Here is a 26436-nt window from a genome sequence, read left to right as displayed (position 1 = left end):
AGTGTAGGCATGGTGTCAGTTTAGTGTAGGCATGGTGTCAGTTTAGTGTAGGCATGGTGTCAGTTCACTGTAGGCATGGTGTCAGTTCACTGTAGGCATGGGGTCAGTTCACTGTAGGCATGGGGTCAGTTCACTGTCGGCATGGGGTCAGTTCACTGTAGGCATGGTTTCAGTTCACTGTAGGCATGGTTTCAGTTCACTGTAGGCATGGTGATCTATACTGTAGGCATGGTGTTCTTTACTGTAGGCATGGTGTTCTATAATGTAGGCATGGTGTTCTATAATGTAGGCATGGTGTTCTGTACTGTAGGCATGGTGTCAGTTCACTGTAGGCATGGTGTCAGTTCACTGTAGGCATGGGGTCAGTTCACTGTAGGCATGGGGTCAGTTCACTGTAGGCATGGTTTCATTTCACTGTCGGCATGGTTTTCTGTACTGTAGGCATGGTGTTCTGTACTGTAGGCAAGGTGTTCTTTACTGTAGGCATGGTGTTCTATAATGTATGCATGGTGTTCTATAATGTAGGCATGGTGTTTTTTACTGTGGGCATGGTGTTCTATACTGTAGGCATGGTGTTCTATACTGTAGGCATGGTGTTCTTTACTGCAGGCATGGTGTTCTATACTGCAGGCATGGTGTTCTATACTGTAGGCATGGTGTTCTATACTGTAGGCATGGTGTTCTATACTGTAGGCATGGTGTTCTATACTGTAGGCATGGTGTTCTTCGCTGTAGGCATGGTGTTCTATACTGTAGGCATGGTGTTCTATACTGTAGGCATGGTGTTCTTTACTGCAGGCATGGTGTTCTATACTGTAGGCATGGTGTTCTATACTGTAGGCATGGTGTTCTTTACTGCAGGCATGGTGTTCTATACTGCAGGCATGGTGTTCTATACTGTAGGCATGGTGTTCTATACTGTAGGCATGGTGTTCTATACTTTAGGCATGGTGTCAGTTCACTGTAGGCATGATGTTCTATACTGTAGGCATGTTGTTCTTTACTGCAGGCATGATGTTCTATACTGTAGGCATGGTGTTCTATACTGTAGGCATGGTGTTCTATACTTTAGGCATGGTGTCAGTTCACTGTAGGCATGATGTTCTATACTGTAGGCATGGTGTTCTATACTGTAGGCATGGTGTTCTATACTGTAGGCATGGTGTTCTATACTGTAGGCATGGTGTTCTATACTGTAGGCATGGTGTTCTTTACTGCAGGCATGGTGTTCTATACTGTAGGCATGGTGTTCTATACTGTAGGCATGGTGTTCTTTACTGCAGGCATGGTGTTCTATACTGCAGGCATGGTGTTCTATACTGTAGGCATGGTGTTCTATACTGTAGGCATGGTGTTCTATACTTTAGGCATGGTGTCAGTTCACTGTAGGCATGATGTTCTATACTGTAGGCATGTTGTTCTTTACTGCAGGCATGATGTTCTATACTGTAGGCATGGTGTTCTATACTGTAGGCATGGTGTTCTATACTTTAGGCATGGTGTCAGTTCACTGTAGGCATGATGTTCTATACTGTAGGCATGGTGTTCTATACTGTAGGCATGGTGTTCTATACTGTAGGCATGGTGTCAGTTCACTGTAGGCATGGTGTTCTATACTGTAGGCATGGTGTTCTATACTGTAGGCATGGTGTTCTATACTGTAGGCATGTTGTTCTTTACTGCAGGCATGATGTTCTATACTGTAGGCATGGTGTTCTATACTGTAGGCATGGTGTTCTATACTTTAGGCATGGTGTTCTATACTGTAGGCATGGTGTTCTATACTGTAGGCATGGTGTCAGTTCACTGTAGGCATGGTGTTCTATACTGTAGGCATGGTGTTCTATACTGTAGGCATGGTGTTCTATACTGTAGGCATGGTGTTCTATACTGTAGGCATGGTGTTCTATACTTTAGGCACGGTGTTCTATACTGTAGGCATGGTGTCAGTTCACTGTAGGCATGGTGTTCTATACTGTAGGCATGATGTTCTATACTGTAGGCATGGTGTTCTATACTATAGGCATGGTGTTCTATACTGTAGGCATGGTGTTCTATACTGTAGGCATGATGTTCTATACTGTAGGCATGGTGTTCTATACTGTAGGCATGATGTTCTATACTGTAGGCATGATGTTCTATACTGTAGGCATGGTGTTCTATACTGTAGGCATGGTGTTCTATACTGTAGGCATGGTGTTCTATACTGTAGGCATGGTGTCAGTTCACTGTAGGCATGGTGTCAGTTCACTGTAGGCATGGTGTTCTATACTGTAGGCATGATGTTCTATACTGTAGGCATGGTGTTCTATACTGTAGGCATGGTGTTCTATACTGTAGGCATGGTGTCAGTTCACTGTAGGCATGGTGTTCTATACTGTAGGCATGGTGTTCTATACTGTAGGCATGGTGTTCTATACTGTAGGCATGATGTTCTATACTGTAGGCATGGTGTTCTATACTGTAGGCATGGTGTTCTATACTGTAGGCATGGTGTCAGTTCACTGTAGGCATGGTGTTCTATACTGTAGGCATGATGTTCTATACTGTAGGCATGGTGTTCTATACTGTAGGCATGGTGTTCTATACTGTAGGCATGGTGTTCTATACTGTAGGCATGATGTTCTATACTGTAGGCATGGTGTTCTATACTGTAGGCATGATGTTCTATACTGTAGGCATGATGTTCTATACTGTAGGCATGGTGTTCTATACTGTAGGCATGGTGTTCTATACTGTAGGCATGGTGTCAGTTCACTGTAGGCATGGTGTCAGTTCACTGTAGGCATGGTGTTCTATACTGTAGGCATGATGTTCTATACTGTAGGCATGGTGTTCTATACTGTAGGCATGATGTTCTATACTGTAGGCATGGTGTTCTATACTGTAGGCATGGTGTTCTATACTGTAGGCATGATGTTCTATACTGTAGGCATGGTGTTCTATACTGTAGGCATGGTGTTCTATACTGTAGGCATGGTGTTCTATACTGTAGGCATGGTGTTCTATACTGTAGGCATGATGTTCTATACTGTAGGCATGGTGTTCTATACTGTAGGCATGATGTTCTATACTGTAGGCATGGTGTTCTATACTGTAGGCATGGTGTTCTATACTGTAGGCATGGTGTTCTATACTGTAGGCATGGTGTCAGTTCACTGTAGGCATGGTGTTCTATACTGTAGGCATGGTGTTCTATACTGTAGGCATGGTGTTCTATACTGTAGGCATGGTGTTCTATACTGTAGGCATGGTGTCAGTTCACTGTAGGCATGGTGTTCTGTACTGTAGGCATGGTGTTCTATACTGTAGGCATGGTGTTCTATACTGTAGGCATGGTGTTCTATACTGTAGGCATGGTGTCAGTTCACTGTAGGCATGGTGTTCTATACTGTAGGCATGGTGTTCTATACTGTAGGCATGGTGTTCTTTACTGCAGGCATGGTGTTCTATACTGTAGGCATGGTGTTCTATACTGTAGGCATGGTGTTCTTTACTGCAGGCATGGTGTTCTATACTGCAGGCATGGTGTTCTATACTGTAGGCATGGTGTTCTATACTGTAGGCATGGTGTTCTATACTTTAGGCATGGTGTCAGTTCACTGTAGGCATGATGTTCTATACTGTAGGCATGTTGTTCTTTACTGCAGGCATGATGTTCTATACTGTAGGCATGGTGTTCTATACTGTAGGCATGGTGTTCTATACTTTAGGCATGGTGTCAGTTCACTGTAGGCATGATGTTCTATACTGTAGGCATGGTGTTCTATACTGTAGGCATGGTGTTCTATACTGTAGGCATGGTGTCAGTTCACTGTAGGCATGGTGTTCTATACTGTAGGCATGGTGTTCTATACTGTAGGCATGGTGTTCTATACTGTAGGCATGTTGTTCTTTACTGCAGGCATGATGTTCTATACTGTAGGCATGGTGTTCTATACTGTAGGCATGGTGTTCTATACTTTAGGCATGGTGTTCTATACTGTAGGCATGGTGTTCTATACTGTAGGCATGGTGTCAGTTCACTGTAGGCATGGTGTTCTATACTGTAGGCATGGTGTTCTATACTGTAGGCATGGTGTTCTATACTGTAGGCATGGTGTTCTATACTGTAGGCATGGTGTTCTATACTTTAGGCACGGTGTTCTATACTGTAGGCATGGTGTCAGTTCACTGTAGGCATGGTGTTCTATACTGTAGGCATGATGTTCTATACTGTAGGCATGGTGTTCTATACTATAGGCATGGTGTTCTATACTGTAGGCATGGTGTTCTATACTGTAGGCATGATGTTCTATACTGTAGGCATGGTGTTCTATACTGTAGGCATGATGTTCTATACTGTAGGCATGATGTTCTATACTGTAGGCATGGTGTTCTATACTGTAGGCATGGTGTTCTATACTGTAGGCATGGTGTTCTATACTGTAGGCATGGTGTCAGTTCACTGTAGGCATGGTGTCAGTTCACTGTAGGCATGGTGTTCTATACTGTAGGCATGATGTTCTATACTGTAGGCATGGTGTTCTATACTGTAGGCATGGTGTTCTATACTGTAGGCATGGTGTCAGTTCACTGTAGGCATGGTGTTCTATACTGTAGGCATGGTGTTCTATACTGTAGGCATGGTGTTCTATACTGTAGGCATGATGTTCTATACTGTAGGCATGGTGTTCTATACTGTAGGCATGGTGTTCTATACTGTAGGCATGGTGTCAGTTCACTGTAGGCATGGTGTTCTATACTGTAGGCATGATGTTCTATACTGTAGGCATGGTGTTCTATACTGTAGGCATGGTGTTCTATACTGTAGGCATGGTGTTCTATACTGTAGGCATGATGTTCTATACTGTAGGCATGGTGTTCTATACTGTAGGCATGATGTTCTATACTGTAGGCATGATGTTCTATACTGTAGGCATGGTGTTCTATACTGTAGGCATGGTGTTCTATACTGTAGGCATGGTGTTCTATACTGTAGGCATGGTGTCAGTTCACTGTAGGCATGGTGTCAGTTCACTGTAGGCATGGTGTTCTATACTGTAGGCATGATGTTCTATACTGTAGGCATGGTGTTCTATACTGTAGGCATGATGTTCTATACTGTAGGCATGGTGTTCTATACTGTAGGCATGGTGTTCTATACTGTAGGCATGATGTTCTATACTGTAGGCATGGTGTTCTATACTGTAGGCATGGTGTTCTATACTGTAGGCATGGTGTTCTATACTGTAGGCATGGTGTTCTATACTGTAGGCATGATGTTCTATACTGTAGGCATGGTGTTCTATACTGTAGGCATGATGTTCTATACTGTAGGCATGGTGTTCTATACTGTAGGCATGGTGTTCTATACTGTAGGCATGGTGTTCTATACTGTAGGCATGGTGTCAGTTCACTGTAGGCATGGTGTTCTATACTGTAGGCATGGTGTTCTATACTGTAGGCATGGTGTTCTATACTGTAGGCATGGTGTTCTATACTGTAGGCATGGTGTCAGTTCACTGTAGGCATGGTGTTCTGTACTGTAGGCATGGTGTTCTATACTGTAGGCATGGTGTTCTATACTGTAGGCATGGTGTTCTATACTGTAGGCATGGTGTCAGTTCACTGTAGGCATGGTGTTCTATACTGTAGGCATGGTGTTCTATACTGTAGGCATGGTGTCAGTTCACTGTAGGCATGGTGTTCTATACTGTAGGCATGGTGTTCTATACTGTAGGCATGGTGTTCTATACTGTAGGCATGGTGTTCTATACTGTAGGCATGGTGTCAGTTCACTGTAGGCATGGTGTTCTGTACTGTAGGCATGGTGTTCTATACTGTAGGCATGGTGTTCTATACTGTAGGCATGGTGTCAGTTCACTGTAGGCATGGTGTTCTATACTGTAGGCATGGTGTTCTATACTGTAGGCATGGTGTCAGTTCACTGTAGGCATGGTGTTTTTTTTATTGTAGGCATGGTCTTCTTTGGGTGGAAAGATGTATTGGGTTTTCGTCAGACATATGGTTTTGCATTCAGGTCAAAAGGTTACATTTAGTTCTCATCTGACCACAGCACCTTTTTCCACTTGGCCTCAGAATCTACAATATGCTTTTTCACAAAGCTCAAATGACACTTGATGTGGATTTTTTTAGGGGTGTTTTTTTTCTTGCCACCCTCCCGTAGGGGCCAGATTTAATGCAGCGTTTGTGATAATGTGGTCACATGCACACATTGACTAGTCTTTGACATAAAGGCCTGAAGCTCCTTCAAAGTCGCCATTGGATCCTTGGTAACCTCTCTGATCTGTCTCCTCCTTGCCCGGTTTGGAGGGACGGCCTGATCTATGAAGGGTCTGGGCATAACCATATGCCTTCCACTTCTTAAAAATGGTCTTAACTGTGCTCCGAGGGACAAAGCCTTTGAAATCTTTTTATATCCATTCCCTGATTTGTGCCTTTCCACAACTTTATCTTGTAGACCTTTTGAAAGTACCTTTCTGCCCATAGTGGATTATTTGCTTTGAATTGCACTACTAAGCAGTGGAGTCCTCTATGAACAACTGCTTTTATTCTGAACTAATCAAAGTCAATACTAATGATCACAGATGGAAGCCAATTAGCTTGATTTGTGATCTGGAAGGTGGTTGGTTATACCTCAGCAAATTTGGAATTGCAATTCTAAGGGGGGGGGGGGGGGGGGGGTTGTATTCACTTATCCAAATAGGGTATTTTACTGTTTTACTTTTTAAAAAATATTTTTGGGGGTGGTTTCATTTCAGGATGTAGGGCAACAAAAGGTGAACAGTTTGAAAGTGGGTGGTGACTTCGTATACACACTGTACATGTATGTTATATTCTAAACCAAAGGCTGTAAAAGTGGCATGATCGGACATCATGCAGGACAGGAACATCTGAACCAGTGTTGAGACATTTTTTATATCAATTGTTAAAAGTATAAAAGATCATATGACATACCTACCAGAATCACTTTGGGATGTAGGCGAGTTGTAAACAACATCATTTCTGAGACTGGAGATGGGGCAGAGGTGCACATTTATTTTACAGGAAGATGAAGTGCTCCATCTCTACAGCCGTGCTCTCTCACTCTCTCAAAATAGACCAACACCTCATCACTTTGATATGGCGATGAAAAGGGAATGAACTACGTCTCTAGGGGTGTGTTCAAGTATAAAAGCAGATGACAAAATTCTGTTCGGTTTGCAAACAAACCACATCCTATGACAGTTTTTGTCAAGAATAGGCCTACACATCTCTTAAGAGAATTGATGATGGTTGACAAGGCATCGTCTGGGTTAGGGTTTGGCCGTGGTAGGCCGTAATTGTAAATATGAATTTGTTCTTAACTGACTTGCATAGTTAAATAAATACATTGAAACGTCCTCAATAATACTATCTTCAGTAGCTGTGGTGTATTCTGTGGTCATGCCCATGCTGGCTTGTTTGTCACTACCATGATTCTGCAAGGTCCCAGACTATCCCTGTGCTGCTCCGAGTCAGACCTGGCTGAGATAAACACCACTGCTCTCATTGATGGACTACAGCCCAGAGCACAGCTCATCTATGGAAAGAGAATCCCCCCCCCCCCCCCCCCCCCCACACACACACACACACACACACACACACACACACACACTGTCAACAGAGATCCTGAGATTCTGTTTTTAACTCAACAGCGCCACTGCGGTGCAATGGTGGTAATGGGTACTACACCTTGTTATTTGCCATGCATGAGAGACGCACTGTAGCAGTGCTGCTGCTCCTGTCCACAGTTAGCACCCAACAGCAGGTCCCCGCTGCCCTGCCCTGGTGTGAACTGTGTGTACAGCAGATTGTAGAAGGATTTTTGCACACAGACAATGTGTTAGTGGTAGTGGCATCTTCTGGGAGGAAATCTCCACTCTCCAGTCCTAGCTTCAGTTCTTCAGTTCTTACTTAGCAGCAGTGTGAAAATATGTTGCTCTGAGTTTGGGTAAACAACTGTCTCACCACCACCTCCTCCCTTCCCTTCAGGCCTGTGTCCTGTTTGCTGACCTCATGGTGTAACCAGGTATAAAGATGAGCATAAGCAGTGATGAGGTCAACTTCCTGGTGTACAGATACCTACAGGAGTCAGGTAGGCTCTATTTGACACTTCAACCACACATCTGGAAGCAAACGCAATTGAAGCCAGACTGCTGTCGAAATAATCTTACCGTATATTCTCCTTATGTAATGTTCTATAACTATTAAAGGGTGCACTGAAAATGTGCACTCTGAGAACAACCACAGAGCTATTTGAAGTGTGCCATTTCCAGAGGCACCAGAGGGAGGGATCTGCTCTATGTAATGTGCTGCCTACTGACATGCTCCTCATGCCTCCCCTTACAGGGTTTTCCCACTCAGCCTTCACGTTTGGGATAGAGAGCCACATCAGTCAGTCTAACATCAATGGAGCCCTGGTGCCCCCTGCTGCCCTCATCTCCATCATACAGAAGGGCCTGCAGTACGTGGAGGCTGAAGTCAGCATTAATGAGGTGAGCTCATCTCCTCATTCACACAAGTCATTATTATCACAGCATCACATCATCTTATCAGGGAATCCGTGGACTTTATTACTGCAAGCCAAGCGAACTGTGATGAAATGCAGAACATGGTATCGGTTTGATCAGAAAGCATATGACTGCAGTGCTAGGTTTCTGTTCTTCAGTTATGCAGTTATCAACCAATGTAGCTTTATAATACATTGCATTACGTTTTAATAGATGGTTCTCTAGTGATTTGTTTTAGTGTTTTATCCTTTAATTTAAGTCAAAGGAGGTTGGTGGAAACTTAATTGGGGAGGACGGGTTCGGGGTGATGGCTGGAGCAGAATTATTTGAATGGTATCAAACACATGGTTTCCATGTGCCATGAGCCATCCTCCCCTCAGCAGCCTCAACTGGATTTAACCTACCATTGCTTACAGCTACAGTAGTTATTTAGCAGTTTGAAGCCTTTGATTTTGAGTCTAACCAGCTTTTCTGCTGTCCCCAGGACGGTACACTGTTTGACGGGCGGCCGATCGAGTCCCTGTCGCTCATCGACGCGGTAATGCCGGACGTGGTGCAGACGCGGCAGCAGGCCTACCGAGACAAGCTGGCCCAGCAGCAGGCGGCCCAGGCCCCCCCAGCCAATGCCACCAACATGACAGCCAACACCAAGAATGGAGAGAACACGGCCAATGGCGAGGAGAACGGAGCGCACGCTTTAGCTAGTGAGTCTCAGTCCACGGCCCTGGGCTTAGTGTTTATTAACCATAACACACAGAGTGAGAAAGAGGATAATGTCCCTAAAAAATTCTGCTATTAGTTCGCTCTTTATGGCTAGTTTGTGCATGTTCTGTTATTTTGAACATCATTGTTGTGGTTGAGAATGTAAACTACCAAAAGAGTCAATGCCAATACTGGACGTTTTGTTATTCAGATCATGCACATGCTGATGAGGTGCTCTCTGTGTGCCATACAGACAACCATGCAGACTTGATGGAGGTGGACGGGGACATGGAGATTCCCCAGAACAAAGCCATGGTGCTCCGAGGCCACGAGTCAGAGGTGTTCATCTGCGCTTGGAACCCTGTCTCCGACCTGCTCGCCTCAGGGTCAGTGTCTCTCTCTCTCTGAGGTTATTGCACTAAGCTCAAATAATTAAAGTCCTATATTTATCTGTATCCTGGTTAGAGTTGCAAAATTATGGTAACTTTCCCCAAAACCCCAGGTGTTCCAGAAATCCTGGTTGTAGGATCTGGATTTCCTGATTCCATGAATTTTCCAACCGGGATGTCTGGAAAACCTGGGAATTATGGGAAAGTTTTGCAACCCTAATTGAACGAATGAGTGACCCATGACCTTTCTGTGTTGCTATTTTGTTGTATTGTAATTGCTCTGGGCTGTGCTAACTGTCCCTCCCCTCCCTGGTGCAGGTCTGGGGACTCAACGGCGCGGATCTGGAACCTGAGTGAGAACAGCACCAGCAGCTCCACGCAGCTTGTACTGAGGCACTGCATACGGGAGGGAGGCCAGGATGTCCCCAGCAACAAAGACGTTACATCATTAGACTGGAATGTGAGTCAGAGGTCTACACACACACACAAGCCTGCTCCATGTTGACCCCTCACAAATCCCATAACTTTATTTCCACATTTATGTCCACTGCTCCCGTTCTGAATGCTGTTACTAGGAGCCACTTCAAACTGCTTTTATGTTTCAAAGCTTTGATCTTTTTTAATTACGCCAATTCTTTTGAGGTGTAATACTGTTTTGTTGTACTGTAGGCTTGTCATCCTGGCAAGGGAAGTTTCATTGAGCAGAATCATGTGCTGAACAATATGTATTCTCTTTCATTCCATGTAACTTAATGTATATGTATTATACCTCTTCCCCCTGACAGAGTGAGGGAACTTTACTAGCAACCGGCTCATATGATGGATTTGCCAGGATCTGGACAAAGGATGGTGGGTTGCCACTTTTACCTCCTTTTTCAACTTAACATGTTGTCAGTTTCCTCTCTAATATATATGATTTGAACCCTAGGTAATCTTGCCAGTACCCTGGGTCAACACAAAGGTCCCATTTTTGCATTGAAATGGAACAAGAAAGGAAACTTCATTCTTAGTGCAGGAGTAGATAAGGTAAGAACCCAACAGCCTTTTTCTTTTTTTGTTATGAGCTAAAGACATGAAATGCTATGAAGGCTCATTCACCTCTTCTGGTATTCAGGACTAAAATAACATTCTGTTATTCTCAGGCGTGTTCTAATTGAGATGTTTTTCTTTGTGTGTTTCTCCCTCCAGACTACAATCATATGGGATGCTCACACAGGAGAAGCCAAGCAGCAGTTCCCGTTCCATTCAGGTGCACTGAATTATCCAATGGCTTCTTTCCTGACTCTTCATTAACCCTTACTAGACATGTATCGGTACATACTTACATGAATATATACAGTAAGGGTATTTTTGTGCCGACTCATTCTTAGTTTCTGTCAAGCACAGAAAGAAAGAAGTAGAGTTCTATGTTGTTTATTCATTGTTTTCTTCCGCTCCTCTTGTTGTGACTCCATAGCGCCTGCTCTGGATGTGGACTGGCAGAGCAACAACACGTTTGCCTCCTGCAGTACAGACATGTGCATCCATGTGTGTAAACTTGGCCAGGACAGGCCCATCAAAACATTCCAAGGACACACGGTAAGTCAGCCCAATTACCCCACAGCGTTACACTGCTCCTGCAGCCATCATAGAAGTACTATGCCATAGCCATTTTGTCCAGTTTTCTATGGGTCAGAGGCATTGCCTCCTCTGTCTGTGCTCCCCTCCGATCCAGAATGAAGTAAATGCAATCAAATGGGATCCAACCGGTAACCTGCTGGCCTCTTGCTCAGACGACATGACGCTGAAGGTAAGTTATGAATGAAAACTGTCTAGCTACGTCCAGCACTCTTACACTTAAGTATTGTCTGCGTTGTTGATTACTGTCCCTGTTAAATAAATTATATAAATAAATGTGCACTGTAATGGCTTGCTCTGGATTATTTATCAGAAATTCAAATAATTCATGTTTTGTATATATTTCTCTATACATTTCTTCATTGTGAATTGTCAACCTTTGACAAATTGTCAACCTGAAAAATAAACCAAGTATAAAACCAACCAAACATTCTTATCTATCTGAACATTCAGCGTTTTGGATATTCACCATCACGTCATTTTACCATGCTAGATCTGGAGTATGAAACAGGACACATGTGTTCATGACCTGCAAGCTCACAGCAAAGAGATCTACACAATCAAATGGAGCCCCACTGGTCCTGGAACCAACAACCCCAATGCCAATCTCATGCTTGCCAGGTACTGAAACAGAAGCACTGCTGCGCCCTCTATGTGGGCATCCATTAGTTTGGATGTGAAAGCAGCATTACTGGCTGTGATAACAGCGGTGTGGCCCTGTTAGAGGGTAATAGACTGATGACTACACTGTTTCTGGGCCAGCCACAATGTCTTTGTGCCCTGAACCAAAACTCTTCACCTGAATTGCCCCAGTTTTCATGCTTCTGAATTGGGGCTTTGTGTTTGAAGTGAGCTATGACTATGAACTAAGTATTTCTTCTGGGGAGGAGGCAGATCGATGAGTATTTTTCCTGTGTTCCCTGCAGTGCATCCTTTGATTCGACGGTGCGGCTGTGGGATGTGGACCGAGGCATCTGCATTCACACGCTAACCAAACACCAGGAGCCTGTCTACAGTGTGGCATTCAGCCCCGACGGCAGGCATCTGGCCAGTGGCTCCTTTGACAAGTGTGTTCACATCTGGAACACGCAGGTACAGTCCCGACACTGTCTTGCTATCTACCTTGCACGGAGTGGAGAACTGTTAGTGATATTAGCTTCCTGTATTGTTATGCAGTTAGTTGCTAAGGTCAGTGGTAGTGCTTATTTTGGAGACTTTAATTAGGCTTTCGAATGGATTTAAATCTAAGAAAGCTATGGTATAGCCTTTGGCTTGTGGTTGTTGATCTGAAACGATAACACTGTCTTTCCCTTTCCATTCCACAGACTGGTGCTTTAGTCCATAGTTACAGGGGGACAGGGGGAATCTTTGAAGTTTGCTGGAATGCAGCAGGTGACAAAGTGGGAGCAAGTGCATCAGATGGATCTGTGAGTACACATTTTTTAGCATTTTCATATACTTCATTAAAAAAAAAGTCACCAAAAAAGTTAAGGGTTTATCACTCTGAGTAATACAGGTCATAATAATAATATATATATATTAAAAAGCCTCTCTTGTTTTTCAGGTTTGTGTATTAGATCTGCGGAAGTAACACTCCTTGTTGGAAGCCATGGACCGACAGTGAATGTGTACATAGCCAAAATAACTGTCCCTGCCCCATGTACTGCTAGTCCCTCTGAACCATGGCCGGCCACTACAGACCAGAAACAAGCACCCCAACCTCTACACAACAGATTCAGGAGCAAGGACACAATCTGTGCAGCAAATCCTTCGAGACATTAAAGGGACACAGACAAAAAAACTAAAAAAAAGATCCGTATATGTACCAACATTTCAAAGCTATTTTGCTTTTAGATCTTTAAACCATCCTCATCAAGACAAAAAAAATATTTTAAACTTTGTTGGTAGTTCAGTCTCTGTGTACAGACATATCGGCTTTCCCGTCCTGCGGCAGGCAGTTAGGTTTTAAAAAATGATTTCAATGTTTAAGTTGATATTTTTGGGGGTCACAGCTGCATGAAGTGGAGGAGTCCTCTTTTTATACACACTCACAAAACAGTTCTTGAAAAAAATAGTCTGGTAGTGTGCGCTTTGTGGTTCAAAACAATATGGGGACTTGTTTTTACTGTTGACATCTAAATGCAGTAGTTTTCATTTCTTTCCTCTACAGGAGACATATTGATTCTCCTGACTTAATATTATTACAAATTAACATTGGGTGCACATGAAGAGGCATTGTACAGCTGGATGCTTTAAAACCATTTTTATGGTTGGTTTGTGCACCATTGATGGAGCTAGAAAAACGTTCCATGATTACCCCTGGACAAAGCTGTACTGCTGTTGTTATCATGTGGAAACATCCAGTATTGGATCGCTTAAAGAAGAGAAGCAGACGAGTCAGTAATGACTGTTCCCTCCCTCCAGTGTGAATGGTTGGAACTGTGATGTCCACTAGACCTTTCACCAGAGTGCTTCCACTGGGCAAACTGAGGCCCCTTTTACAACATATAGCAAAAAGGGAAGACTTGCTTTAAGTTTTGTATTCTTCTAATGAAAACTTAGCTGATAATGTGATTCTCTCAGATGTTTTTCCAGATACATTTCATATTGCTGATGTATCATCTGTCACAACAAAACTTCCATTAAGCTTTTACTCAAAGTGGTTTTACATGTTGATTAGGCAAAGTTATCACTCAAGTCCCATAGACCATTTCCCAAACTAGATATTGACTGAGGTTATTTGGATCACAAACAAGCAATGCTGTTTTCAGAGGAAAAATGTCATCTTAAAGCAAGTCTGGGTGTTGGGCTAGGAATCAGAAATCACATGGAGTGACATGCACCATATAAATTATTTTTGTGCTGCTCAATATTTAAAAAAGTTAACTGAATTTGAAGCATAACCATTTAAAGACATGCGACAGACACTGTGTGGTATCTTTTCAAATCATTGTGAGAAGAGAATTCCCCTGCTGGACAGTAATCAATCAATAGTTAAATATTTTTTGTTTGACTTTCAACAATCTTAATTTGAAATGGGACACATCTGAATATTCACCGGTTACAGTCTAGATATCCTGTTAAATGCAGTGTGTTTGTTTTTTTCAACAAAGAAAGCCAGTCTGATTTTACAGATGGCAGAATGAGGTTTTGGCTTGATGGAAATGTGAGGATCCATGGCCAGGATCCCTTGTTCCCCTGGTTTAAGACTTATGTTAGCGGTTTATTTTTTGGGATATCACTACACATATAGGGGCAGATGCATGGGCCCATATGAAACCTACTCCTGGTCTCAAAAAGCACTTTCAATTGAAACATTGAGGATGTTTATTATTAGAGTAGGTTTAATCAGGGTCTGTGCAACCATCCCATAAATGTGCATTTTATACAGTGTAGTCCTTTTAGATCTGTAAAAACTGTCTACTCTAAGTAGATTGTACCATCTGGACACTATTTATTATACAGTCTATGACAGTGGAAGGTTATTTTAGGTTTTCTTTAATGATAAATCTGCTGTCCTAGTGTCTGCTTTGCCCTTCATTTTCACTACCTGAATTCTAATCATATTCTTATGTGTATGTCCTCTGGACATTTTGTACTCTTTTAAAACTTTTGTAATTCATATTTCTTTGTAGCCTAAAGGAGTAAAATGTAAGATTATTGGAGATAATCAAGTACAGTATGTTCCAGTTTAATGATTTTTTGGGTTCCACATTGCATCATGAGTGCCCACGCCCCACCCTTGGTTTCTCGAGTCAAAATGTGTTTTTGCAGATTGCATTGATCTGTTGTAATTTGAACCAGATCTGAAAAAAAAAGTCCAGAATAAAATATATTTTGATATTAATATATCATTTTTTATTGGATTTTCCCCTTGTTTATCTGTTTATTCTAAACATGTTCAGCTAGTTAGATACATACATATGAAAGCATTTGTAGGGAAAGAAGCTGTAGGCAACTTTCAATAGTGAGATCCCAGACATCATGCTGTGGCATCATACCAGTTATTGGCTGTTTTGATGACGCACCAGTCTGTACATTTAATGTCTAAACTAAAATAATTGTGTATATTCTCTGGTTGCGCTGTTAAACAATGCATATATTGAGCTGTAAAGACTCCCTAATAGCATTCCTGCTGGTAATTCAATACAGCCCTCTGAAAACAATTACATGAAAATGAAACATAGACCTAGATTCAATTCAGATCAAGTGTTAACCTGCGATTACAGACACCCACTTAGCGGATGTTTAGGCGATGTCGAAGGTGGAACTGCGTTTGAGCCATCAAATCGGTGAGCAGCTGCTCTTCCATCATTGTCACAAAGCCACACCCGCCCAAATCTCTAGAAGTTCAGAATAAGAAAGTAGGCTATATAGAAATAATTTCGCTCAAATTGAAAATAATGAAACTAAATAATAATCTTAATCAAGGTGTAGACTACATCCCACATTGCAGTGTTCAAACTTGTAAAAAAGGCTGCATGGAATTTCTGTTATAGCAACTTCGTGCAGCCAATGGCAATGTCCACTTTAGGTGTAATGCCTGGAGTCACTTTTGGATTTGACAGCTAACGCAGTTCCATATCTGCCACCGCCAAAACAACCGCTATGCAGATGTTGACCAACACGGATCTGATTGAATCGAGCCCTTACAGTACATGAAATAGTTGACCGTAGGAGACATCCCTGATGCTGTTAATGTTCAAGAGGAAGCTGCATGACGTCCATGAATGAGCAAATGAACACAGCATTGTTATCCCCACCACACGGCTCCCAGGCTTGCGGCTACCATCCATTGTTCACAGTAGTGCTCAGCTCAGAGAATAGTTGGTGAGGAGAGGTTGGGAGGAGTGCTGTAAATTGTGCTCTGCTATCTCTACGATGCTCTGGATAACATCGTAGGCCACAGCAAACAGGAAGTAAATAGGCAGGGTCCAGTGGAGTTGGAAGACCCGCTGGCCCACGGGCAGAGGCACAGTCAGGTGTCTGGGAGGAGAGGAAGAGATGAGAACCTGTAGGAACTAGTTCTCTGTATCACTGATAAAACAGTAGGCTACTCACTGAAATCCCTCTGATCTGGAGGCTCGCAGCATCACAAAGATGAACAACCCAACTTCAGTGTTCAAAGAGAAAGACACCACTTTGTCCAACATCACCACAAATCCCTAGTTAAAGGGTACACATAAATATAGCTTGCTGTATTATCCTTATGTTCCTACATACCATAATAACTGGTTTGGATACTTGATTATCATAGCTCATTGGAATAATTTGAAACAGCAATCAAGCACAAATTCCTACTCTAGCCTAGATCCAGTTAGAAATTAAGTGATAGGAACAGGTGACTCATTTTATTTTGCTGTAGCAGGAGGAAGAATGAGGCACTTACCCTTGGATCACACGACGAGACAATAAAAATGATTCCAAATGCAAGCAGAGATATGAGCCCATTGGCAAGACTGTCAAGGAGAAAAGACAACATGGATTGTTTGGTTAATATCATGAAATACTTAATTAGTCAAAGTAAGCATCCTGAATGCTTCATAACCTTTTCTATTACAGGGACAGATAAATATAATATTTTTATGGGAGTATTTTTAATGGTCAGCGAATGAGAAAGCAAATAGCCTGTGAAATCATCTTGTGACAGGAGGAATTCAAAACCAGATGGAGAAGTAGAATTGTATACCCTCTTGAACTGCATCTGTGGAAGCTCTGTGGTAATGTCCTCTCCCAGACTTTAGACATCCATTCCAACTTGGTGTTCCAGTGTGAGTTCACAAGGCCATCAACTGAAACAAAACAACCAAACACAGTCAATATACCTACAAGGCTTCTTAAAGCTGTAGATTTATACAATTGTACATGTAAATACATGCAATTGGTATTTTTCATGATTCATATCATTCTGATTATTTTGATCACTCCTGACTGGAAGAAAGGAGAGATAATGATGCCACATTAATGAAAGGCATAATTGTGTTACCATGAAACGTGATTTATTGCAGATATTTTGAAAATAGAGAGTTTATCCTGAATCATTTAAATGAGTTTCTCAGCCTGAGCCAACTAAACATAAGAAAATTATATTTTTTGTATCTCTCTGAAGATTAATTTATCTTATTTTCCTAAATTTCAGGCCTAAAAACACAAAAAACAAGTCCTTCTATTTAGCCATAAATAACTATATATTAACATGAATTTTATAACCCCTTTACACAGATAAAACTGATTACCGGAGAACAACCGACTAGCAGAGAGATTGGTCACACAAGTACATCGTATATGAGGTGAGACCTTAATAGACATTGGTGTGGGTGAGGGGTTTGCATGTCTCGAAATCATGCTATCAAAAATGCATTCCCACCTCTTCAGAGAACATTGCCATGCATAGAGAACAGCAAGGATAGAGATGTATTGAGAGGGAACATACTTGTGTGCTTCATGGCAGATCCCATCACCAGAAAGGACACTGTTATACTGATGGCAATAAAAATCTGGATCAGCTCTGCCACCCACGAGTAGTGACGGTACTTCAGACTGATTATCTGTAGAGTGACAACATGACATGTGGTTAGTGTTCTGTAACCTATAGGCATCTATCTAAATCATCCATTCAAAAATGGATTGATGTTGGATATTGACACAAAGAGAATAAAAAGGAAATTACATTATGATCTGTCATTATTTTGTACTGGCTCTCACAATCCAAACACATATTCAAGTCCACACTAAAGACACACCTTTTCACACAGGCTTACCTGGATTCTCTGTTGTCTTAGCTTTTATCCTCTGTCTAGTTCACTTAGTTAAGTCTGTCATCATGTGTAGTGTTCTCCCTGGTTAGTCTGTCATCATGTGTAGTGTTCTCCCTGGTTAGTCTGTCATCATGTGTAGTGTTCTCCCTGGTTAGTCTGTCATCATGTGTAGTGTTCTCCGTGGTTAGCCTGTCATCATGTGTAGTGTTCTCCGTGGTTAGCCTGTCATCATGTTTAGTGTTCTCCATGGTTAGTCTGTCATCATGTTTAGTGTTCTCCGTGGTTAGTCTGTCATCATGTTTAGTGTTCTCCCTGGTTAGTCTGCCATCATGGGTTATCTGTCATCATGTTTAGTGTTCTCCCTGGTTAGTCTGTAATCATGTGTAGTGTTCTCCCTGGGTAGTCTGTCATCATGTGTAGTGTTCTCCCTGGGTAGTCTGTCATCATGTTTAGTGTTTTCCCTGGTCAGTCTGTCATCATGTGTAGTGTTCTCCCTGGTCAGTCTGTCATCATGTTTAGTGAACTTTAATATAGCTACTCATTGTAATGTGTGATTGTATTGCATTTTATCCTGCTGATTATCTTATGTATGTAAAGTAACTTTGGTTGTCTTGAAAAGCGCTTGAAATAAAATGACAATGTTTCAACATCATAGGAGTTTGTCTTCTGGAATGGTGTCTAATTCAGCGTTTGAATATGTAATTTGCAGACTAGAAACATAACAAAAACATCCCTTTTTAGACCTAGCAAGTGATGTACACATTTGTTGTTCAGCAAGCACGCTTCAATGATCAACAAAATGTCAGTAACACCAAGAGGACTTGAGTATAATTCTACTCTAAATCTAACCCCAGCAAATCAAAAACACCCAGTCAAGCTACATATTATGCACAGTTAATAGGTGAGATGGATGAGGATTCTGTTTACTCATTTTTATGTGTGAAACATATACATATACATATACATTACCAGTTTAATTTGTTATTGTACATATATGCACGTGCATACAGAAGATATTCTAAAGAAACAACATGCAATTTGAACCAAGCACCACTAGATGACACTAAAGATGTTCATGAAGAAATCTACAGGTAACTGCCAAAATAAAGGAAACACTTAAGCAAACGAGGGATACAAAGTATATTGAAAGCAGGTGCTTTCACACAGGTGTGGTTCCTGAGTTAATCAAGCAATTAACATCCCATCATGCTTAGGGTCGTGTATAAACATGCCCAGTTGGCTACCATGGCAAGAAGAAGAGATCTCAGTGACTTTGAAAGAGGGATCTCAAAGAAGCATAGTGCGTACGTCAGTCACCCCCCCCCCCACCCACCCACCCACCCACCAGATCTCAACCCAATTGAACACTTATGGGAGATTCTTGAGCAGAGCCTGAGACAGCATTTTCTACCACTGGCAACAGAACACCGAATTATGGAATTTCTCATGGGAAAATGGTGTTGCATCTCTCAAATAGAGTTTCAGACACTTGAAGAATCTATGCCATGGTGTATTGAAGCTGTTCTGACTCGTGGTGGCCCAATGACCTATTTAGACACTATGTTGGTGTTTCCTTTATTTTGGCAGTTAGCTGTATAATACTGTACATATGAAATTACATCTGAAAAATTGTATGTTCAATAATGTCAAAATCACAGGTTGATTTCACAGACAATACTCCCCTAATCCAAATCCCTGAGAAGTGGTTAAGTGCAGGCCTCAACCCCTACCCATCCTATAATGTCTGGCGTTCCACATCAGCTAGCAAGCATTTATTGTCATGAATCTTGCCCTGGAGGCAGCTCTGCAAAGTAGTCACTTGCTGGTACATCTACAAAGTAATAAAATCTGATTTTAACTACACTGCTAACCCTAATCCCTAACCTAATCTTAATAAAAAGCTCATTTTTGTTTTCATACATTTTTTAAATATAGACAATTTTGTCTTTGCAAATGATCAAATTGTATGTCACATGCTTTGTAAACAATAGGTGTAGACTAACAGTGAAATGCTTACTTATGGGCCCTTCCCAACAATACAGAGAGAAAAAAAGATAAATAATAGAAAAATAATAACACAATGAATTAATACATAATGAGTAACAATGGCTATATACACGGGGTACCAGTACCGAGTCAATGTGCAGGGGTACGAGGTAATTGAGGTAGATATGTACATATAGATGGGGATAGTGTGACTAGGCAACAGAATATATAATAAACAGCAACATGTTAGTGCAAAAAGGGTCAATGCAGATAGTCCGGTTTGCTATAGAGCTCCACATTAGAGGTGTTACAGTCGAATATATTGATAAAAGTCACCTTGTCTCGGAGAGATTGACACGGTTATCAAAATGTCATGCCAGGGTAAGCCTACACGAAACACAGCACTTATTTTAGGTGTTTCTTAAATGAATGGATGGTGGAAAACGATTGGAACCATTTCATGTTTGACCACTAGATTTTATGGGTATTATGACTCATACTGTGGTACTCTATACAGTAGGTTAACTATTTAACTAACTATTTAGCAGCTGGTACATCTAGCGGAAATCGCTCAGTTCTGCCTCCAGGGCAAGATTCATGACAATAAACATCAACCTGTCATCAGCTAGCGCTTACTGCTATCTTTAAAATGGCAGTAGTACTTGGACTAGAATAAGAATAAGGTTAATATTCAAAGCCAGTCTGCTCTTCCTTCACCTTGCCCTGGATAAAACAGAGCAGAGAGCTGCGGGCCACAATGAGCCACTCTTCACATCTACTCCAAGGTGACGTTTGAAAGGCCACGCTTCACTTCAGGGACACATTGTGTTATAGCATTACAGGCTAAAACAGAAAGTATGTTTGGGCAATAAGGAACAGCTCTGATCTTTAGAAGCAGCCCTCCAGGCACTGAGCAGAATGAGTTGAAAGACAGGGTTCTGGGTTTCTGAAAATATCTATAACAATAATAGTAATGCAGGTTTTCTTCCTCCCTCTCTCCCACCATGATGCATACTGTACATTTGTATACAGGATGTATGCTTAAGAGGCATAGAGTAACAATTTCAGTAGGTTTGATCAGTTGATCTGCAAAGTATTATGATTTCAATCATTTAGAGCATCAGTGCCCATACGTTTACATACCAAAACATTTACATACCAAAACATGGTATGACATCTTGTCCATATTTGATGTAATTTCCTGGCATTGTGGAGGGTGGAAGAGAGAATGTCGCAAGGTTTATGGGTTTATGTCCCATCATAAAACCATGCAAGGACTTCTGACCAATACAGTACAGTACATTAGATCATCTAAAGAAGCTCAAAAGAGACCATACACAACATGGCCTGTTCTTAGCCTTTTCTTCAATGTTGTGATTCATGAGTTCACAGAATCTCAGCCTCACAAACAAACACAAATGGATTTAAACCATCAGGGACAGGGAAGCAGAATAAACTGTTGCATGGCATCTCCTGCTGGGTTTGACCCTGATGGCATGGACAGAATACATTTTGAACCGCAGTGAAAGCAGCTTTCTCCAAAACAAAGAAACTGAATGGTGTGGAGTGCCAACAGTCCGCAGAGAGAAGATTGAACGCCTCGCTGGCCCTAAATTAGATCACACATTTTCTTGCTCATGGCAGTGTCTCACTGCATGCCCCAAGGCACACTGCTGGCCAGATTATTGTTCAATGGCCAGCTTTCTTTTGCCCAGACAGGAAACCCTTACACCCAGGAATTCTAAAAACATACAGTATTGCACAGAGAAAATAGTTGTTCTCAGAAACAATTGACGTCCCAAATCCAGTGTCTGTAAAACAGAGGCTGTTTGTTAAATAATGAACTGACCCTAACCAGGGACAAACTGACCCCAACCAGGGACAAACTGACCCCAAACCAGGGACAAACTGACCCCAAACCAGGGACAAACTGACCCCAACCAGGGACAAACTGACCCCAACCAGGGACAAACTGACCCTAACCAGGGACAAACTGACCCTAACCAGGGACAAACTGACCCTAACCAGGGACAAGCTGACCCTAACCAAGGATAAACTGACCATAATCAGGGACAAACTGACCCTAACCAGGGACAAACTGACCCTAATCAGGGATGTAAGATTCCTATAGAGCTCAATTAAGACAATAAGACATTGCAGCAGCCTTAAAAACATGCCTCTTCTCACATGGTCCCAAAAAATCTCAATGTTAGGTACTGTTAAAACTATGGCATTAGAAGACTATCCAGAAGTTTGAGGAAAATCAAGGACTGTAAATGTTGTGGTGGAGACATTACACTGGGAAGTGTGACCTGTAACTTTTAGTGTAGAGGCCACATTGGCAATGAAAAGACCAACAGGATCACCTATTACACCAGATTTACTGTGGATGCATCATTTATGTCAGCTTACGGAGAGTTCTGAACTACATAAAATTACTTTATAACTTCACAAAAGTGAGTGCTTAGGATGTTTCCAAAAATATTATGCAGGAGCTTTATAACTGCTGATCTCTAGAGAGGAGTGAAATTATATTCATATCTGAGAAGCATCACATTCGGAAAGGTCATTTTAATATGCATCGTCTCAGACTAGGGTGTAAAGCGTCCACTAAAGCAGGGTTTCCAACCCCCCCCCCCCATCCCCTCCTGCCCAGGGTGCACATTTTGGTTTTTTGTCCTAGCACTACACCGCTGATTTAAATAATCAAAGCTTGATGGTGAGTTGGTTATTTCAATCAGCTGTGTAGCACTAGGGAAAAAAACAAAACGTGCACCCAGGGGGGCCCCAGGACCGAGTTTGTGAAACCGTACACTAAAGTATAGATAGAAACCAGAGCATTAAAAACACCTTAAATGAGTGGGAAAATAGAGCACTTGAATTTTCGTAAAGTTTCTCAAGATTCCTTGTGATAACGTGACATTTACAAAATGCAACTGTAGCCAAAGACTGAACATAAAATTATGTCTTCACTTGATTAGAAGTAAGTAAACCTTGCCCCTTAGTTTCTCACATGACTATGAATTTGGGATAGGCTACTATGAGCACAGCTTACATTTGTTCATGGACTGCACATCAAACAGCCTCAGACAGCCTTTGCGGTCTACATTACTATCACTCCTCTGTGATATAAATCAAATGGTTGAGCATCCCGGCTCAGTGGGAGATAAGGAATATATCTGCTGTGTAGACTATGGTACTAGAGTAAAATGGACCCAAAATAATATAGATCTGTGGGAAGCGAAAAGTTGAATAGTCCTCCGAAATTTAATCTGGGGATTAATCAGAGTGCTTTTGCTTGAGGACAAGTTCCAAAAATGGAAAGCCCATGAGGTGTTTCCAGAATATGGAAGATGACAAATGGCAACGTAGGTGAAATTCAGGATCTTGAAACCATAAATACCACATAACCCTCTTCTGCAGTGCCTCCAGTAACAGAGATGCAGACAAAGTTATACCTCGACTCAGGCCTCTTCATAACCCTGCGTAAATGCCCGCCAGTCGTCTTGAAAAGACAGTGGATCTGCTTCTCCCTGCCTCAGACAAGCCCCAAAGGCTGTGTAGCTCAGATATATTTCCCTAACCAAGACTGAGATGACCTTTTGAGAAAGAACACACTGTGCGTCTTGCTGATGAGGATCTTCTTTCGATTTAACTGTCGACGTCAAAAGCCATTAGTTTCATATCACCTACAGGTAACTGCCAAAATAAAGGAAACACCAACATAGTGTCTTAATAGGGCATTGGGAAACTGAGCTACCAGAACAGCTTCAATACAACAACATTCTTCCACGAGAAATTCCATAATTTGGTGTTTTGTTGATGGTGGTGGAAAATGCTGTCTCAAGCGCCACTCCATAATCTCCCATTCCCAATCTCCCTTATATATGAACCTAAGCATGGGATGCTAATTGCTTAATTAACTAATCGAACCGAAACCTTTGTTGAAGCACCTGTTTTCAACTCATTTACTCAAGTGCTTCCTTTATTTTGGCACTTACCTGTACATTGCTACAGTACTCACGTAATCTAGATTGAAATAATAGCTATACTGTTCTAACCTTAATCAAAATACACATTCATGACAAGTCAATCTTTACTGGCCTTGAAACATTCCTTAGGTGATGAGGAAGACCACTGTCTAGTCAGAAACTGTCCACCTGATCAAACTAAAGACTTGTATTTTCTCACAAAAAGAAATCAAGCACATTGTGCTACGCTATTTAATATGGCATGGTTTCCATGGGAACCAAAACAATCTCAGCATGAAAGAAGGCCTTAAAGGACAGCAACTAGCTGGGATCTCTCAAGCTGTTTTCAATCAGCAGCACACTGTATCACTTTTAAGGTGAGATAAATAAGGTAGAAGCTACGGGAAAACTATAACGCATCAGCACATATAAAACAGATAGACCAGAGCCACAGACCACAGTGCTGTAAGTAATAGATGCCCAAGGAATGTCAAGACCTCAAAAAATATTTCCTTGGATTTACTCTGGCTGTTTTGTCCATCTACAAATCAAGTTTCAGCTGTCAACACTTATTTGTAAATCACATACTGCATTGATGAATTCAAATACTTACCTGAGATATGAATCTAGGCTACTTTTAGGCCCTATGAACACATCATGAAATAACATAATTTTTGGGAAAGAGCCTGATGACAGCTGTCCATTTGTGTAGCTAAAATCCTACAGTTGTATAGTTGAAAATCTAAAACCTTAACCACATGTCACTGGTGTTGCGAGCCCAAACATGGTCTTTCTATTCTGTTGAGTTATTGACTTGACTTCTCCTCTGATGATGGTGAAAACATCCTGCTTGAACCTAAACAGCAACATATCCTATGGCTATGTCATAACAGATGATGACAGGTCCCATCATACCTCCTGCTGTCGCCTTCAGCATTGGAAAATCTCATTAGGCTTCTCTTACGCAATAATTTGCATAATCCCTTCCCATATTTTGCGGCTTCAGACACTCAATCATCCGTAATTACATATACATCAAGGTTGGCACCACAGCAATTCGAATCAATGACTTGTATTGTTACTAAATACCACTGTGTGCATTCAGTAAATCAAAAGCTTTGTTGAACTCTGCTGTGATTTATTTGGCAGGTGGGATGGCGTGTTTTCCCCCTAACAGAGGGTCCTGGTGCAGCTTGATCTGGGAGCAGATGACCTTTGTGCTGGTGTCACTCTGGCCTGATCTACTGGTTTACAGCAGAGGCGGAGGTGGTGGGTTGATGTGCGGCTGATCTATGTGAGTGGGGGAGAACCAAAGTTCAGGCAACTCAGGCCCATGAGTGCACTTCAAAGTTCTCCCCAACTCCCTTTCAAGTTTGAAAGTGAAGAGAACGCGCTTTGATTATCAATGTGGATGTTCTGCTTTAGAATTAGTCCTAAAGTGGGAAGGAAAACATTAAAATGGTGGATAATGGACTCGATAATGTGAAGACTTCATTGGAAATGTTTAAAGATGAGCTGCTTGGGGAAAAAGCCACATGAAGACAGACAGCCCACTGGGCACAGACGTCAATTTAACGTCTATTCCACGTTGGTTCGACGCCATTTCATTGAAATGACGTGGAACAACATTGATTCAACCAGTGTGTGCCCAGTGGGAGGGCCTTCATTTCACTACCAAACTGCTCGGGTTTTTAAGAAATGCTTCCTACAGCACCTAGACTGACATGATTTAACTCCCAAGTTGATACAAATTTGGTTGAGTTTTGATCCAAAGTATGAATCAAATTACTTTGACAAAACTGAAACATGCTCTACAATGATCAAGGACGAGGACACACAACTTGGGGGAAAGAACAGCTATAGTAGTATGCTACAATCCTCCGCAAAGAATATAACCTAAGCAGGAAGCCAGATACTTGTTCATCGCCAGAATCCCACTCTGTGAAAGCTTTTACAAGAAACCTCTCTAAAGATGCCTTATGGGGGCAGCCTTCTGACAGCTGTTAGCACGAGCCGTTGGTGTTTTACATTTTCTTTGGCACCATATACATTTCTTCCCATCAATCAATATTGAGAGGAGAGGACTCAATCAGTAGGAGAGGACTTAACTACTACTGGACATTGTTTTCATCATCAACTAGCTAACATCATCAATAATCAGACAAGGGTGACAGGTACATATGGGTTGACAAATCACAACAGAACCGTCAAAGTGGAGGGTGTTAAATGGCTCTGTTTATGTAAGCCAGGTCAGTGCTATTGTGCTATACACTTAGTACCCACCAAGTGTACCAATTAGCACATTAGCCAAACCCTAGGTAAAGTAATTGCGGCATGTTTTCATTAGAGCCCCAGGAAGTCATTACTGGTTTATCTGAGCAGTTCCACTGTAAATGATTCAAAACATATCCTGATCACATCAAACCAGCACATCACCATCATAACCTATTATCTCGCCCTGTTCCGACTCACTGCACTT

The 26436-nt window shown here is 41.8% G+C and overlaps 2 protein-coding genes across 6 annotated transcripts in view; one reads left to right on the top strand and one right to left on the bottom strand.

The window, feature by feature from the left end:
* Positions 1 to 15089, top strand: part of LOC110524463 (F-box-like/WD repeat-containing protein TBL1XR1) — a 33583-nt gene extending 18494 nt beyond the window's left edge. For 3 of the 4 annotated variants that reach the window (XM_021604129.2, XM_021604127.2, XM_036978258.1), the window contains 14 exons: positions 8017 to 8119; positions 8374 to 8519; positions 9019 to 9238; positions 9448 to 9622; positions 9944 to 10085; positions 10411 to 10474; positions 10554 to 10651; positions 10814 to 10874; positions 11082 to 11203; positions 11340 to 11414; positions 11736 to 11863; positions 12169 to 12334; positions 12568 to 12669; positions 12807 to 15089. In XM_021604129.2, the coding sequence (XP_021459804.1) occupies positions 8062 to 8119; positions 8374 to 8519; positions 9019 to 9238; positions 9448 to 9622; positions 9944 to 10085; positions 10411 to 10474; positions 10554 to 10651; positions 10814 to 10874; positions 11082 to 11203; positions 11340 to 11414; positions 11736 to 11863; positions 12169 to 12334; positions 12568 to 12669; positions 12807 to 12833 (1584 nt within the window). In that variant the 5' untranslated portion in view covers positions 8017 to 8061 and the 3' untranslated portion in view covers positions 12834 to 15089. The remainder of the gene's footprint in view (positions 1 to 8016; positions 8120 to 8373; positions 8520 to 9018; positions 9239 to 9447; positions 9623 to 9943; positions 10086 to 10410; positions 10475 to 10553; positions 10652 to 10813; positions 10875 to 11081; positions 11204 to 11339; positions 11415 to 11735; positions 11864 to 12168; positions 12335 to 12567; positions 12670 to 12806) is intronic. The other variant, XM_021604131.2, reaches the window with a different exon arrangement.
* si:ch211-51h4.2 overlaps positions 15078 to 26436 on the bottom strand; it is a 97619-nt gene continuing 86260 nt past the window's right edge. For both annotated transcript variants that reach the window (XM_036978257.1, XM_021604126.2), the window contains 5 exons: positions 17676 to 17790; positions 16932 to 17034; positions 16632 to 16701; positions 16304 to 16407; positions 15078 to 16228 (listed from right to left, as the gene is read on the bottom strand). In XM_036978257.1, coding sequence (XP_036834152.1) covers positions 16054 to 16228; positions 16304 to 16407; positions 16632 to 16701; positions 16932 to 17034; positions 17676 to 17790 — 567 coding nt within the window. In that variant the 3' untranslated portion in view covers positions 15078 to 16053. The remainder of the gene's footprint in view (positions 16229 to 16303; positions 16408 to 16631; positions 16702 to 16931; positions 17035 to 17675; positions 17791 to 26436) is intronic.

The sequence above is a fragment of the Oncorhynchus mykiss genome, chromosome 5 (genome assembly GCF_013265735.2).
Source record: "Oncorhynchus mykiss isolate Arlee chromosome 5, USDA_OmykA_1.1, whole genome shotgun sequence".
Taxonomy (NCBI): Eukaryota; Metazoa; Chordata; class Actinopteri; order Salmoniformes; family Salmonidae; genus Oncorhynchus; species Oncorhynchus mykiss.
Note: the sequence above shows the minus strand (reverse complement) of the source record. Positions and strands in the feature narration are given on the sequence as shown.